At 45.8% G+C, this 14,014-nt stretch overlaps 4 protein-coding genes and 1 non-coding gene across 6 annotated transcripts; 4 read left to right on the plus strand and 1 right to left on the minus strand.

Moving 5' to 3' along the window:
* Nucleotides 1-1,088: 1,088 nt before the first annotated feature.
* Nucleotides 1,089-7,522, plus strand: LOC108038064. Of its 2 annotated transcripts, XM_044457698.1 has the most exons (5): nt 1,089-1,221; nt 2,648-4,458; nt 4,856-5,755; nt 6,130-6,428; nt 6,494-7,522. In XM_044457698.1, exons 2-5 carry the CDS (start codon nt 2,659-2,661, stop codon nt 7,095-7,097), a joined length of 3,603 nt encoding a protein of 1,200 aa, XP_044313633.1. In that variant the 5' UTR covers nt 1,089-1,221; nt 2,648-2,658; the 3' UTR covers nt 7,098-7,522. The 2 variants fall into 2 exon arrangements, with proteins under 2 accessions (XP_044313633.1, XP_044313632.1); XM_044457697.1 differs by lacking the exon at nt 4,856-5,755 and having other exon boundaries at nt 1,089-1,222; nt 2,650-4,458; nt 6,494-7,517.
* A 1,066-nt stretch (nt 7,523-8,588) lies between these two features.
* Nucleotides 8,589-10,075, plus strand: LOC108043342 (uncharacterized protein CG45076). Its single transcript, XM_017122010.2, has 2 exons — nt 8,589-8,639; nt 8,962-10,075. Exons 1-2 carry the CDS (start codon nt 8,594-8,596, stop codon nt 9,906-9,908), a joined length of 993 nt encoding a protein of 330 aa, XP_016977499.2. The 5' UTR covers nt 8,589-8,593; the 3' UTR covers nt 9,909-10,075.
* Nucleotides 10,076-10,256: 181 nt separating this feature from the next.
* Nucleotides 10,257-10,964, plus strand: LOC108043347. Its single transcript, XM_017122017.2, has one exon. It carries the CDS (start codon nt 10,346-10,348, stop codon nt 10,910-10,912), a length of 567 nt encoding a protein of 188 aa, XP_016977506.1. The 5' UTR covers nt 10,257-10,345; the 3' UTR covers nt 10,913-10,964.
* On the minus strand, nt 10,923-13,998 carry LOC108043344 (coiled-coil domain-containing protein 186). The gene is made up of 7 exons (XM_017122012.2): nt 13,185-13,998; nt 12,997-13,116; nt 12,876-12,939; nt 12,658-12,812; nt 12,453-12,595; nt 12,198-12,378; nt 10,923-11,983 (listed from the first exon to the last, which is right to left on the minus strand). Exons 1-7 carry the CDS (start codon nt 13,878-13,880, stop codon nt 11,039-11,041), a joined length of 2,304 nt encoding a protein of 767 aa, XP_016977501.2. The 5' UTR covers nt 13,881-13,998; the 3' UTR covers nt 10,923-11,038.
* On the plus strand, nt 12,086-12,158 carry Trnam-cau. The gene has a single exon. It is a non-coding gene; the product is annotated as a tRNA-Met (tRNA).
* Nucleotides 13,999-14,014: the final 16 nt, after the last annotated feature.

Genomic DNA, 14,014 nt, shown 5'->3' on the forward strand with positions numbered 1-14,014 from the left:
GTTCATTATCAACTTTCTTGGAATGGTTAACATAAAACGCCACTTAAGTGGGGCTAGATAAACGACTCCAGCTCATCGAACCAAGGTCAGTAACACAAGTCGAAGCCACTGGATCCACTGAATCACAATGAGAGTCACTTCGAACAGCACTGACCACACACAACACACAAACTTAATGATCGGGATTTAAGGTAGTGGCACGCGAACGTGATCATCGTGATTAAGTTAGGGGGAATGTCTCTAATTTTTATGAACTTCGGGTAATTCCGCCAAGCACTTTTGATTCACATTCAGCTAGGTTTTGAACACTAAGCAAAACGAAAACGAAACGAACGACCGACTGATGACGTTTGCATTGACCATGGGTTAAAAACCAGACGATATTAACTGAATTGCACCCGAAAAGAGAGGGAAAAAAGAGATGGGGAAAGATGAATGTATGCCAAAAGATCCGGTTTGAGGCAATGCCCAATTTTAACCCTTTTCATGATGTTGTTTTTATTATTCGGTCGCTCCTCTCTGACCCAATTCATAATTGCAGAATTGCATAATCCCGGTTTCTCAAGCAACGCCTTTCCGGGAAGCTAAATTTGGTTATTCAAAATTTGGTCAGAGCCCGCTTAAGAAAATGGTAAAAAATACAAAGACCAATTTGGATGTTTAACATAGTTACTAATTTTTAAGAGCGGTAAAGGTTTTTATGATTCAGTGTGATAGTTTTCGGGTTTTGATACTGATAATAAAGCTACCCAAGTGATATTTCCGCCTAGACCCTCGTTTAGTGACCTCCAGTAGTTCAGTAGAATTGGGTATTTGAGAAAAAACCCAGACGAAAAATGATTACCCACAAAAATCACGACTAACAGTGAGAAAGAGAGGTTGCCAAACATTGTCGCCGTTGCCGCTTTTGTGCCTTTTGTTTTGGGCTCCCGATTCGCAAACTTAGGCGATCTGAAGGTGGGAAAGAGATGGAGACCCCAAAGAGAGAGACAGCGCAACGTTGGAGCTTGACGTCGACGTTGCGCATGCGCAACTTTTGTATAAAATGTGCGCGGCCAACGAAAGCGAAATCAGTGAACGATCTGCAGACCAACGAAAAGCACATTCGGTGCAGAAGTGAGTGAAGTGAAAGGATAACAGACTCTATAAATTGCATAAGGATTATCAAAAAGAAACAACAGCGAAAATTACCTATTTGGATTATTAAACTTGACATAAAAAGGTGAGTGAAGTGAAGCAAAGTACGAAAGTGAACTCAAGTGAACACCACGCAAACTAATTAAAATTAGTAGCGATTAATTGCCAGACACCAGCATATACAATTATGGATGTTATATATGTTTAATCAAAACTGTTGGTCAAAAGCCTTCCCGTTATAAAGCCAATAGAAAGAGTGAAACTTTCACTGCGAAAACAAAGGAAAAACCTAAAAAATTTCCCAACCTCCAGCGATCAACATTTAGCATCGCTTACGAGCATTTCTCGCCAAAGAAAATCCAAGCAAAAGAGTTGCCGGTAATTTGCAATGCAACGCTGCACACAACTTCCGCCCAAAGAGTTTCCCAGCTCGCCATCCAAAGATTCATTTACATAACATGAAAATTAGATTTGGATGTACTTTAAAAATATAACAAAACACAAAGAAAATCAAATGTTTAGTATTAAAATAATGGAGCTAGTTACAAAGCTATTTAAAATACTAAATCGTAATCTAAATAAATTTAAAGGGTTTTCCAAGAACTTATACATTTCCTCTTTTAACTCCTTATGAAGTCCTTTTAATATTCAAGAAAAAATCTTATACTAAGTGATGCATCTTTTGTAAATTCAAACAAGATCTTAAAAATTGATTTTACTGCTAAGGCTTTATAAGTTTTTTTTAACTACAAATTATTTGTAAGCATTACAGCATGCCCCATTTCAAATCTGCTCTTAGTACTCCAGTTTCAAATGTTATTCCCCCAATTTTTATCTAAGTGTACCCGATCTTTTATAAAATCCGCCCTCGCTCTGAACCGGTGACATAACTGCAATGCAAACAACCATAAAAAAGGCTGAAAAGAAAAGTGAATTTTACAAATAAAGATACACGAAGCGGAAAGCAACTGTCAGGGCGAAAGATCAACTTGAGCGATGGTCGCTTTTATTCGGATTGCATACGTAGGCTTGCTAAATCTGGAGGAAAATTACCTCATAAATTACAGGTAGCGGCTGCTTTTCCCTCCTCTCCGACTTGCCTTTCGAGCAAAAGTAACGTACAAAATCAAGCAATTAAGTGCGACGGTCTGCGACCTCCAACGAAAGTAAAAGTCTTATACGAGAGTCTGAGTCACGGTGAAGATTTCGTGATGTGAACCGGTTTCGGCTTCGGATTCGGTTTCGTTACGGATTGGTTAAGTCGAAGATGGCAGGAGAGATAGGTGTATGGGTGGAGAAATGTAAACTGGCACAATGACTTGGGGTAATGGTGTCAAGCTTGGCAGTTATGTCATAACCAATCATGACTAAACCTCTTCATTTAATTTTCACTCCAAATACGAATAATCAACTTTAATAGTTTGTCAATACGTTATGATGATAATCTTTTATGGACAGGAAATCCTTATAGAACTTTTAAACTAATTTATAAATGTTTTCTTACCTTTATAGATCTCCACAATGAGAATAAGAGCTAGCCTGTTGGCAGTTGTGCTGCTGGCCACCGCCTCCTTGGCCGAGGAGTCTAGTTGGGGCAACGAGTGGGCGCCCATGGAGGATGCCATGCCCAGTCGCCGATCTGTGGATACAAAGCCCGCCGAACAAGCCGACATTCAGGGACGCTACCTGGTCCACGAACCCATCCAGAGCAACAGCACCACCAGCCAGATCGATGAGGTCATTGAAAAGCTGATCAACTCCCGCCGAGAAGGTCGCAATCTTGGAGAATACGATGCCGTCTATGCCGATGGAAATATCGATCAGGCCCTGCAGCAGGGAAATGATATGCAGGCCCGCAATCTTATCCGTGATAAACTCTGCGGCCTGGGTCTGATGAGCTGTGATGTGGAGGAGAAGCGTCCCTTCTACTCGACGATCTACGCCCAGGGCCCACCACCGCCATCTGGTTTCAGCGGTGGACCTTATGGTCCCCCAAAGCCCATGCCACCACCCAGTTACTTCAACGGTCGTCCGCCAATGGGATCTTACGGACCTCCCCCAAGCTCCCTGAATTCCTTTGGACCTCCTCCCAGCTCTGTGAACTCATTCGGACCTCCACGAAAGGTTGGATACGAGGGACCCTACAAGCCAATGTCTGGACCTTATAGGCCAACTGGACCTGGCGGCTACCTGGAGCATCCTCCACCGTCTGCTATTGATGGCTCATCCGATGGCATCACCTACACGAAGCCACCTCCCGGTGCTCTGATCTACGACAGCAAGCCACCAGGACCCATCTACACCGGAGGTCCTTCTCTGGGTGCCGGACCCGTTTTCACTGGTGCCTCGAATGGAGTTCCCCCGTACAACTTTGAGAATCCCGAAGGTGGTATCCAGGGTGCCAGCTCTGCCCCCAATGGCTTCTACTCGCAGCAGTCTTCCGCTTCCTCCTCCTCAGCCACTTCCTCCAGCACCAAAGTGGTGGTGGGAGCACCCATCGATGCCCTGCAGCAGCATGTGCACCATCACTACCACCATGTGGAGGGAGGTGAGGGAGCCAAGGTTCCAAGTGTCCCCATTCCCATTGGAGCTGGCCAGACCATCAACACGGACTTCAGTGCCTTGGCCCAATCTTCGGCTACCTACACACCCTCGGTTCAGAGTTCTTCCGGATCCAGTTACTCCCAGTCGAATGCCTTTAACGCTGGCTTCAATGGCGCCTCTCAGGGTGGACTCCTTTCGCAGAGCGGCTTTGGTCTCTCTCAGAAACCCACTGGAGATCTGTACAAACCAAATTCTGGAGATCTGTACAAGCCCAACTCTGGAGATCTGTACAAACCCAACTCCGGCCTGGGAAGCTTTGGCAACAGTGGCTCTGGAGGATTCAGTGGATCGCCCAGCTCCAGTTATCACAGTCAGAACCCCGACTACTACAAGAAGGAGCTGCAGAGTGGAGCCTCTAACCAGTACAATGGCATCTCTGGTGGTTACCAGGCACAAGGACAAGGACAATACCAGGGCGGCTATGACACCTCCCGCCAGCAGATCGTGGATTGCCAGTGTGTGCCCATCTCCCAGTGCCCAGCAGCCGATCGCATTGGTCGCAAGGAGGATCTCATTCTGCCCATCGATCCCCGCAACCTGGGCAAGGACATTGAGGCTCTGAGTGACGATGCTTTGGCCACCAATGCCACCACTCCTGTCGAGGGAAAGAAGGCTGAGGAGAAGTCGGACAAGGATGATAAGAAGCGCACTCGTCGCCAGGCTGATGCTGACCAGAAGGATGAGGAGGCCAGCGATCTCTCGCTCGATGCTCAAGGGGTAAGTGTATAGAAGACCCAAGTCTTAGTTTAGGTAGTGCCCGACTAATGCCAAATCACACATGGTTCACATGGACCACTAATCGAGAGTTATAGCCAAGCTACTCCCCCCACAAACACACACACATCCAATCAACCAATAAATCAGTCAACCAATCAACCTATCAATCAACCAATCTGACAAATGCACCCATCGTTCAACGCTCCAAGCTCAACTAAAATACCAGAGTGCAAATCGGTTCCGATTAGATCAGTCACTAATCCCAGAACTAAACCAGAACTAAGCTAACCAAGCACGACCCTTGTGATCGCACGCCTGCAACCTGCAACCTGCATCCGGCAAACGGAAATGGAACTCCACCTCTAGCGTTCTTATGTTTTCCCCTTGAATAAAATAGAGACAGTCGCCGCTCGGAGGATCTCCATTGGCATTGCCGGCTCTCCAGGCCATCGAACTGATCCAACGGAAAGTGCTGCCCACCTATGGTGTGAGCTTTGGTCTTCCCTATCCTACCGGCGGATATGGAGGTTATCCCTCGAATATCCTGGGCGATCACGTACCCGCCCAGAACCCTTACTTTGGTTCAGTGGGACCGAACGGTCTGAATCTCGGTCTGGTGAATGTGAATCCCCTGGTATCGGTGCAGGTGGCCAAAACAGAATATGGCGAGAAGGTGGTGAAGCCGCTGGTCAATCTCCATGTCACTCCGAATGCGAATCTTATCCAGAAAGTGGGAGATTTCTTTAAACGGAAACCCACTGAAGCGTATAGCACTCATTACCACCATCACGATCACTATAGTGGCTATGAGCACCACGATTACGATCACCACGGTCACCATGATTACTACGATCACCACGACCATCACTCGCATCCCCATTTCTATGGAGGATCTGGTCCTGGTCCCCATTTCAGTGTGGAAATGGTGCCAAGTACTCCGATCTTTGAGTATCACAGTGGCCCGTCTGCACCTACGCAGTATCATCATCACCACGAATCGTCTCCCTATGAGAGCTCCTTCAACTCCATATATCCTGGATCTAGTCCCGATTTCGGTGGCTTTGGCGAGTACTCGCAACATGTGGAACGAAGTGCCAATGTGAGCGGTGGTGAACCCTCCTCCTGGTCATCGAACTCCGGTCGTCGGGGCAAGCAGTTGAACCTGGGACCTCTCTACAACATTCCCACTCCTGCTCCTGGTGGAGCAGCTGGCAGTGATCGGATCACTTTCCCCAGGGATCGCAGGCGCCGGAGCGTTGAGGATGGTGTGTGGGCGGGAGCAGCTCCTGAGGAGCAGGTAACCATGTGTTGATCAAGGATTTCAGTGTTTTAAGCTTGAACATTCAAAGAAAAAATAATATAAATGTCCTTAAATCAAAAATGTCCAAAATGGATATAGAGTTACACATTTAAAACATCCAACAAATTTATATCATCGCTATACTGATTTCAATAGTAATTATATCTACAGATCTTTACGTTCGAGTAGAAAATTTTAAATATTTTAAAATTGCAAGTATCTAATATGATAAAGATAGGAATCAAAACAAAGATTCTACCTTAAGGAAGCTAGAACACTTTAGATTGGATGTGAATTTGGACATTAGATAAGATACTACCCAATTCCCTGACATCTAGCTAATTTGTATCCCCATCTTTGATATTTTTTAGCGCGCTTATTATGGCAACCGTCCCGTGGAGAAGACCTGCCGCATCAACGAGGTCTGCTGCCGTCGTCCCCTTCGCCCCCAGGCTCCTCCCCAGCAATTCGGTCGTTGTGGAGTGAGGAACGCCGCCGGCATCACCGGTCGCATCAAGAATCCCGTGTACGTGGACGGAGACAGTGAGTTCGGCGAGTATCCCTGGCATGTGGCCATCCTGAAGAAGGACCCCAAGGAGTCGATCTACGCCTGCGGTGGCACTCTCATCGATGCCCAGCACATCATCTCCGCTGCCCATTGCATTAAATCGTAAGTTTATAATTCCTAAAACCACTTTCTATCAGTGGATTAACCTCCTACCTTCTCTAATCCAGTCAAAATGGCTTCGATCTTCGTGTGCGTCTGGGCGAATGGGATGTGAACCATGATGTGGAGTTCTTCCCCTACATCGAACGCGATGTGGTTTCTGTGCACATCCACCCCGAGTACTATGCTGGCACCTTGGACAACGATCTGGCCGTCCTGAAACTGGATCAGCCCGTTGACTTCACCAAGAATCCCCACATCAGTCCCGCCTGTCTGCCCGACAAGTATTCCGACTTCACTGGAGCTCGTTGCTGGACCACCGGATGGGGCAAGGATGCCTTTGGAGAGCACGGAAAGTACCAGAACATCCTGAAGGAGGTGGATGTGCCAATCCTGTCCCACCAACAATGCGAATCGCAGCTGAGGAACACCCGTCTGGGTTATAGTTACAAACTGAATCCCGGATTCGTGTGCGCCGGCGGAGAGGAGGGCAAGGATGCCTGCAAGGGTGATGGCGGTGGTCCTTTGGTGTGCGACAGGAATGGCGCCATGCACGTCGTGGGTGTGGTGTCCTGGGGCATTGGATGCGGTCAGGTGAATGTTCCTGGAGTCTACGTGAAGGTCTCTGCCTATCTGCCTTGGATCCAACAGATCACCCAAAGCTATCAATGATTAACGGAGCACCATGATGAAAAGGAGGAGGAGCAGGAGGTGACCGCCTACCATGCGAATCCCTCTGAATCAATACCAGATGACGCCTCCTCCTCCGACGAGTTCGTTTTCCACTTCTAAGCGAAGCCATCACTACAAACTTTTGCTTACTCTCGAATTGTTTCGATTGTCGCATTCGTCATCGTATTTATCAGCGTCGCCACTCTTATTTATTACGATTGTCTCTTTGATTACCTGTTATATTTTGTTACATACTATATTATGCGCCCACAGTCGCCCCTTCACTTCAGTTCACTTCACTTGTTGACCCACTCATTAGCGGCCCACAGTTGTTACTCAATTGAAGACGCACAGCCGTCGCGTCACCACTTGTTGATATTAATTGTAACTTGTATCTTGTACATCTGAGTTCCGATTTTGTCTTGTAAAATAGTGTTTGTCATAATTAATTTATTTATATATTTGTAATAAATTTATAATTATGTATTTAAATAAAAAATAATTTATAAAAAAAAACTGAAAATGAGTTTTATCGTTGTGAGGGGACAAAGTTTTTTTGGGGTTTCTGATTATTATTAAGTTGGAATGTTTACTGATATTTTCTAGCAATAGGTTTGGTAAAACCTGATTTTTGTGATGACCAATAATTTAGTTTGAAATCAGGTTGAAGAACATTGGACTATTAGGGTTGAAGAAAGAAGGACCAATTGTGTTAATCTAAGTAATTATGACATTAAACTCAGAACTTCTTTCCAATATTGAAGATTTTAAGAAACCTACATTCGATTTACCAATGCAATTTTTTTAAAATAAATTTTTGATAGGTACATTTTCTTTTTGTAATTTCAGTGCTTATAGAAACTCTGTAATAATGGTAACTGCAACAGTGTATAGTATTATTATATAATTTTAAAATTAAAATTATATTCAAATTTTGATTGAAAAACTTTGCCCAGACTTCCCCTGTTCGTAAATTGCCGAATTTCGTTAGCTAGTTAATCTGCCTGAAAACGTAATCCCCGAAATGGCTTTCTCTGCATCGATGCACTGCGGAGCCCGCCAAAAGCGCCACTTAAAGTTCAATTACAAAGTAGTGCAGCACATAAAATGCAAATTAAATTTTAGACATTAACAAACTGTAGGGGCCGACCGCTTTACACTGTCCGTTTGGTCAAAAAAAGCGTGCCAGCGAAGCATTAAAAGACGCCACCGAATCTTGGACCCAAAAGTGGTCGCCTAGCTTCCTCAATGGGATGAAAAGAAATGGGTGTGAAGGTGCAATGTGTGTGGACTTAACTCCATATAGTGGGCAGAGATATTCAAATAGCTGGGAGTATGAAAATCATAACATGCCCATGATCAGTTAAATTTAAAAACCGCAACCGACTTTCCGCAACTTGAAAAACTTTATGCTCGGCTGGCGTCTCTGAGAGACTTATAAATTGGGCACTTCCAAAGAAATTGAAGTTCAATGCAGTTCCAGCAGCGATAGCGAGATGTTCGGCAAAGGATTACGTCTTTTTCTCGGCCAGCTGGTTTTGGGTAAGCCGGGAAATACCCTTTTACAAAAGTGATTCGATGTGAAAAATAACTTAACATAACATATAAACATAAAAAATACTAAATTAAACCATAGAAGACGATTTGGTTTATAAATGTATCCTAATATTTAGTGAAATTTAAAATCAAATCTTTCGTTTAAAAAAGAAAGTGGTTAATAGAAACTTCTTTAGAATGTTATTATTTCGAAATATTACAAAACACAATATCACTCTGTAAATACTTTTTAAATTAATATTAATATTTAATAACACGATACAAAAATCTCTGTGAAAGTGAATTATATTTCTCGATATCCTTCTAGTGGCTCTTTTGGCCCATGTGATGGGACGCCTGCACAAGAGGAATGGGTATCACTACAGACCCCAGCAGCCGCCACCAATCCACCAGGGTGGATACTTTGAACCCCACCACCCAGCAGTGGATCCTCCGGAGCCAGAGAAGCCACAACACAGCCCCAAGAGCTACTACAGTCCATCCGGAGGAGGTGGATCATCGTCATCTACGAGCAAGGGATCCGGGGGCTACAGCATTGGCAGTGGCCTGCGATCCATTGCCCAGGGATCGGCGGATCAGGCGCACAGTGCGGTGAGCAACCAACATGCGGCTGCCAAGCAGGCGGCTTACATAGCCCAGAATACCCTGGCTCAAGCCGCTTCCCAGGCGGCGGCCACTGCTCAAGCGGCGCTGGTGGGAAAGCAAGTGGTGCTCCAGGAATTGGAGCAGCAGGCAGCCGAGGCACAACGATCGCTCTCCCGCGAACTGGAGCAACTGAAGGCGGCCAAGATCTCCTCTAGACTGGCCCAGCAGACGGCTCAAGCGGCCCATCATCACATCTCCGTGCTCACAGCAGCCGTGAATAATGCCAAGTCCGTGGCTGAACAGGCGGAGCAGACCTCCACGGAGGTGAACAATCAACTGGCCTCGCAATCCCAGATGGTTGGGCAGTCCAAGAATCGATTGGAGCAGGTGGAGGAGCAGTTGCACCAGGCGCGAGTGGACTATGCGGCCACCAAGGAATCCGCTTTGAAGGCGGCCAATTCAGCAGCTGCAGCCCAGGTGAATGCTTCCAAGGCGGCCCAGCATGCCACAATTGAATTGCACGAGAGCACCAATCCCTCGGCTCACGGACACGATGGTCAGGATTTTAGCGGAGGGGATGAGTCCTACGACGAGCACCAGGAGCCCACTGGTGTTGGCCACACAGCTGGCGGCGAGGAACTAAGCGAACATGTCAGAACTCCGTATTAGTGAGGGACAATCATTTGCACTGAGAATAGTTAAAACACGAATTGAAGTTGAAAACAATATTTATGTAAATAAAATAAACGCATTCAAGTCAGACTTACGTGGCTGTGAGTTGTCAGCACATTCAAATGGATTTCTTAACCAAATAAATTACTTTTAAATTTTAAGGAATAAAATATTTAAAAACGAATGATTTATTTAATAGGGAAAAGGGGTTAAACTTTTACAAATTTCTATTCGGCACACTTTTTTCAAAAATAAATTCGTTGCCACGCAGTATTGCCAGCCTACAAAATTTCTCCCCACAACATAAGACTGTTAACTTCTAACAGCTCTGTTAAGCTGCCGGCCCAGCTGTTCGACCTTCTTGGTGAATGGCAAACTCACGGTTTCCTTAACTTCTACCAAAAATTCAATAGAAACTAGTTAAATAACACGAGATGGCCCAAAAGATTATCAAGTACATCGGCCGGACCACGGACTTCCGCGGCAACACCTTGTGGGAGCTGGTTTCGGATCTGCCCAACTGGGGAGTCGGTCGCCTGCTCATACGTAACATGTTCCAGCGATACCCGGAGCCCTGCTACATGCGGATTTTGAAGGTGCAATCCGTGGACGAACAGCCCGGCGAAATCCGCAAGGTCCGGGTCACCGTGGAGAAGACCTGGCGGGGAGTAACCCAGCCCAAGCCCGTCGAGATCTACAGCACCAGCTACAAGGCGGACTACGAACTGGTGCCCCAGGGTGAGGAGGGCAAGTACCTGAACAACAACAAGAAGTTGGAACCAGTGGTGCTGCCCACCAAACTTGATCTGCCACCTCTGCTTCGCGAGCTGGTATCGGAGGAGACGGGGAATCCCAATCCCCAGATGAAGGTGCATCACAAAGTAACCCACAACAAACTGTCCAGATTAGCCAAGGATGGTGAGAAACCCTCTATTAACTTCGAGTTAGGTGTCGGACAGCCCAAACCCGTAAGCGCCAAACTTTACGAGGGATTATTATAAACCTGGGACATTGTTAAAATATTAAATACATATATTATACACTTAAACTTAAGCTCATACATTTTGTACACTATCTATACACGGGTTAGACTCTGGAATGGAATACAATGTGTAAGAAGACTGGCATTACTTCCCGTTGACCTCCAGGGAGCGCAATTTCCTGGTGAGATTGTCCACTTCGAGACCCAACACATCGAGGTTCTCCTTTAGCGTAATATTCTTCAGCAGCGTATCCTCCAACACTGTTTGCAGCTTTTTGTTGATTTCCAGAGAAAGCTCCAAAGACATGGCCTTGTTTTCGCCTCCCGCCTTCGAGGATCCTCCATAGATGGCCGCCATAATCCCATTTCCGTACTTGACCAGTTCGCTCTTGTTTTGATCGCTCCGCGACGTGGTTAATGCGCCGGCGGTCTGATCCCTGAGCATATAGTGCTGCACCACCTTGGACTTCTTCTGCACCTCGGCCACCAGAGCGGCCGTGTGGTTCTCCAGGAACTCGATGCGTTCCGTTTGGCGGGCAGTGGCCTGCTGCAAACGCAGTATCCTCTCCACAAGGACTTTTTTGGACGGAACCGCTTGTAGATCTTGTTGCGGTGGCGGCTGTTGAACTGTGGTGGCACTACTGGCCACCGTTTCCGATTCTGACGATTCGCTGGCTCGGCGGCTGCCGCTGTGCAAGCTACCATGGCTACTGGAGCGACTATGACTGCGTTGCTGAGGATTCTCCGTAGGGTAACCATTAATCGCCTGCTGACAATTGCTACAGTAGCTGATAGGTGTCTTGGAATCCGTAATCCCCCTTTTGAACTTGTTCAGCTCTCGGTGAAGTTCTTTAACCACGGTGGCATGCTTGTGCTGGATGGCTTCATAGTCCCCTTGGACATCCTCCAGCTTCTGCTTGGTCAGCTCGTACAATTTGGTCTTTTCGGATAAATGCTTTGCCAACAGCAGGCGCTCCTCGCCCTTCTCCACCGCCTCCAAACTGAGTTGCTGCTCCAGTTGATTGTATTTGGAATCGTAGCTGAGCTTCTCCTGTTTGAGTAACTTGTTCTCAGCCTCTAAGCCTTGGGCCTGCATATAAACAGAGAGTAAATTATTAGATCCTTTGCCTGCATAAGGTTTCTTTTGATATCGACATTTTTAGGAGCTGCTTAGAATCTTTGGATATTCATAGCCTCGGTGGCGCAGTTGGCAGCGCGTAAGTCTCATAATCTTAAGGTCGTGAGTTCGAGCCTCACCCGGGGCATGTACATTTTTTTTCCTTTTTTACTCTTATTTTACTCACCTTGGCCTCGGCCAAACAAATGTCGTTCTGCAGTCGCACAATTAGCTCACTCATTTCCTTGTTGATGGTAAGTAACTCCTGTTTCTTATCTTTGAGTTGCTCCAGGTCGATATCGTTTTCTTGGGCCAAAGCCTCTAGTTGCTGGACCCTCCTTAGCTCCTCCGACAGTTTTTCTTCGTTTCTGGAACGGAAAGAAGTACAAATTTTTCATTTCAAATAAATAATAGTCATAATTACGCTTTTATTAAAACGTACATAGTGTTCTGAGTTCGTAAAAGCTGAAGTTCGTCTAGTTGTCCCCTGAGTTTAGCGGAGTTAAGCAGCTCATCGCTGTAGGAAGCCTCCACGGAATTGTGCAGCTCCCTCAAGCGATTAAATTCCTCAGTGAGCTGGTTATGCTGCATATAAGGAGTACGAATTAATTTAAAGCCATATTTTAGTGCGCATAACTTGACTTTACCGCAGATGCAATCTCCTGAAGCTGTTGCTGCAGTTCCTTGTTCGCTTCACTTAGTCTTTGCTGCTCTTTGGTGACTTTATCCAAAGCATCAGTTTTGCTAGTGATCTCGTGTTTCAAGAGTATTGTGTTGGCTTCAAATTCCATTTTAAGCTTCTCTATTAAACGAAAAGAAATAGGTAAGACATTTTTAAACTTATTTTATTAAAAATACATCTTACCATTAGCTTTTTCCTCCAGCTTATTCGGAGCATTCTTTTCCTCTTCCAATTTGCGTTCAACAACCTAAAATAGAAATCAAGTTTAAAAAAAATGCGAAAAGCTTGGATTATCTTCACATACCGCCTTGGCCTCCGTTTCGATGTTTAGTTTGTTTATGTGGTACTTTAGCTTGGACTCCAAGTGACTCATTTCTATTTTGTACTTTTCGCACTCCCGTTGGTACTTTCTGACTTCGTTGCACTGATAAGACCAAGATAAGAGGTTATTCATCTGTAGTCCAACTTCCATAAGTGTAAACTCAAACCCACCTTTTCATCGATGATATACGTCATGCGAGACTTCTCTTCGCTTACAGCCAGGAATCTGGTGGACACATTCTTGACCTCCTTCTTAGCCTCGGCCAGTTGCTTCTCCACCGCCTCCTTTTCCTTCTTGGCATCGATGAGTAGCTTCTCCTTCATGGCAAATTTGATGACGGTGGCTTCCTTTTCCTTGTTGGCCATGTCCATTTCTTTGCGGCAGGCCTGCTTTTCCTTGCCCAGGATAGCGTTTTCCCGCTGGATGAGGGTGATCATGTTGTCCTTCTGGTTAATGGAGGTGCGCAGTTGCTCAAACTGTTGCTCGTAGTTGCGACGCTGCTCCTCCAACTGGGCCAAACAGTGGACATGGGACAGGATGTCGTTCTGGGAAGGCTTCGAAGGATTTTGATGCAGTTCCTCCTCCTTTTCCTGGGCCTGCAGATCCTTGAATCGCAGGGTCAGCTCCCCTTCTTCAATTGGCAATTGCTCCAAGACGGCTGCCTTGAGATCCTCCTCCATTTTGGCTTCATCCTGTCCACTTTTTGGGGCACTTTCTTCCAGCTGCTGGTCAATAAAATCCGCTTGCAGTTCCACGTCTTCATTTGATTTCTCTTCGAAGTTGTCTAAATGCCGAGCAGAATCTCCATTTTCCATATTGTCTGGACTTTCCACCTCAGCCGGCTTTGCGGCCTGCGCTGACTCCATTATTTGTTTTAATTATTTTATCATTAATTCAAATTTGACGAAGAAATTCGCGTATTTTAGCTATACAACAAAGTTTGCTATTTGCAAAACAGCTGTTTGTATATTAAGGTTGACTACCCTCTTATTTCAGTGTG

The sequence above is a fragment of the Drosophila rhopaloa genome, unplaced genomic scaffold, assembly GCF_018152115.1.
Source record: "Drosophila rhopaloa isolate 14029-0021.01 unplaced genomic scaffold, ASM1815211v1 contig_163, whole genome shotgun sequence".
Taxonomy (NCBI): domain Eukaryota; kingdom Metazoa; phylum Arthropoda; class Insecta; order Diptera; family Drosophilidae; genus Drosophila; species Drosophila rhopaloa.

Bases quoted from the DNA above. Each gene is read 5' to 3' on its own strand.
- LOC108043342 (XM_017122010.2), top strand. From the start codon at position 8,594: ATGTTCGGCAAAGGATTACGTCTTTTTCTCGGCCAGCTGGTTTTGG. The intron at 8,640-8,961 runs GTAAGCCGGGAA...ATATCCTTCTAG, and splicing joins TCTCGGCCAGCTGGTTTTGG to TGGCTCTTTTGGCCCATGTG.
- LOC108038064 (XM_044457698.1), top strand. From the start codon at position 2,659: ATGAGAATAAGAGCTAGCCTGTTGGCAGTTGTGCTGCTGGCCACCGCC. The intron at 4,459-4,855 runs GTAAGTGTATAG...TGAATAAAATAG, and splicing joins TCTCGCTCGATGCTCAAGGG to AGACAGTCGCCGCTCGGAGG. The intron at 5,756-6,129 runs GTAACCATGTGT...GATATTTTTTAG, and splicing joins GAGCAGCTCCTGAGGAGCAG to CGCGCTTATTATGGCAACCG.
- LOC108043347 (XM_017122017.2), top strand. From the start codon at position 10,346: ATGGCCCAAAAGATTATCAAGTACATCGGCCGGACCACGGACTTCCGC.
- LOC108043344 (XM_017122012.2), bottom strand. From the start codon at position 13,880: ATGGAGTCAGCGCAGGCCGCAAAGCCGGCTGAGGTGGAAAGTCCAGAC. The intron at 12,813-12,875 runs GTAAGATGTATT...TTCGTTTAATAG, and splicing joins GCTGGAGGAAAAAGCTAATG to AGAAGCTTAAAATGGAATTT. The intron at 11,984-12,197 runs GTGAGTAAAATA...GTTTATATGCAG, and splicing joins TTTGTTTGGCCGAGGCCAAG to GCCCAAGGCTTAGAGGCTGA.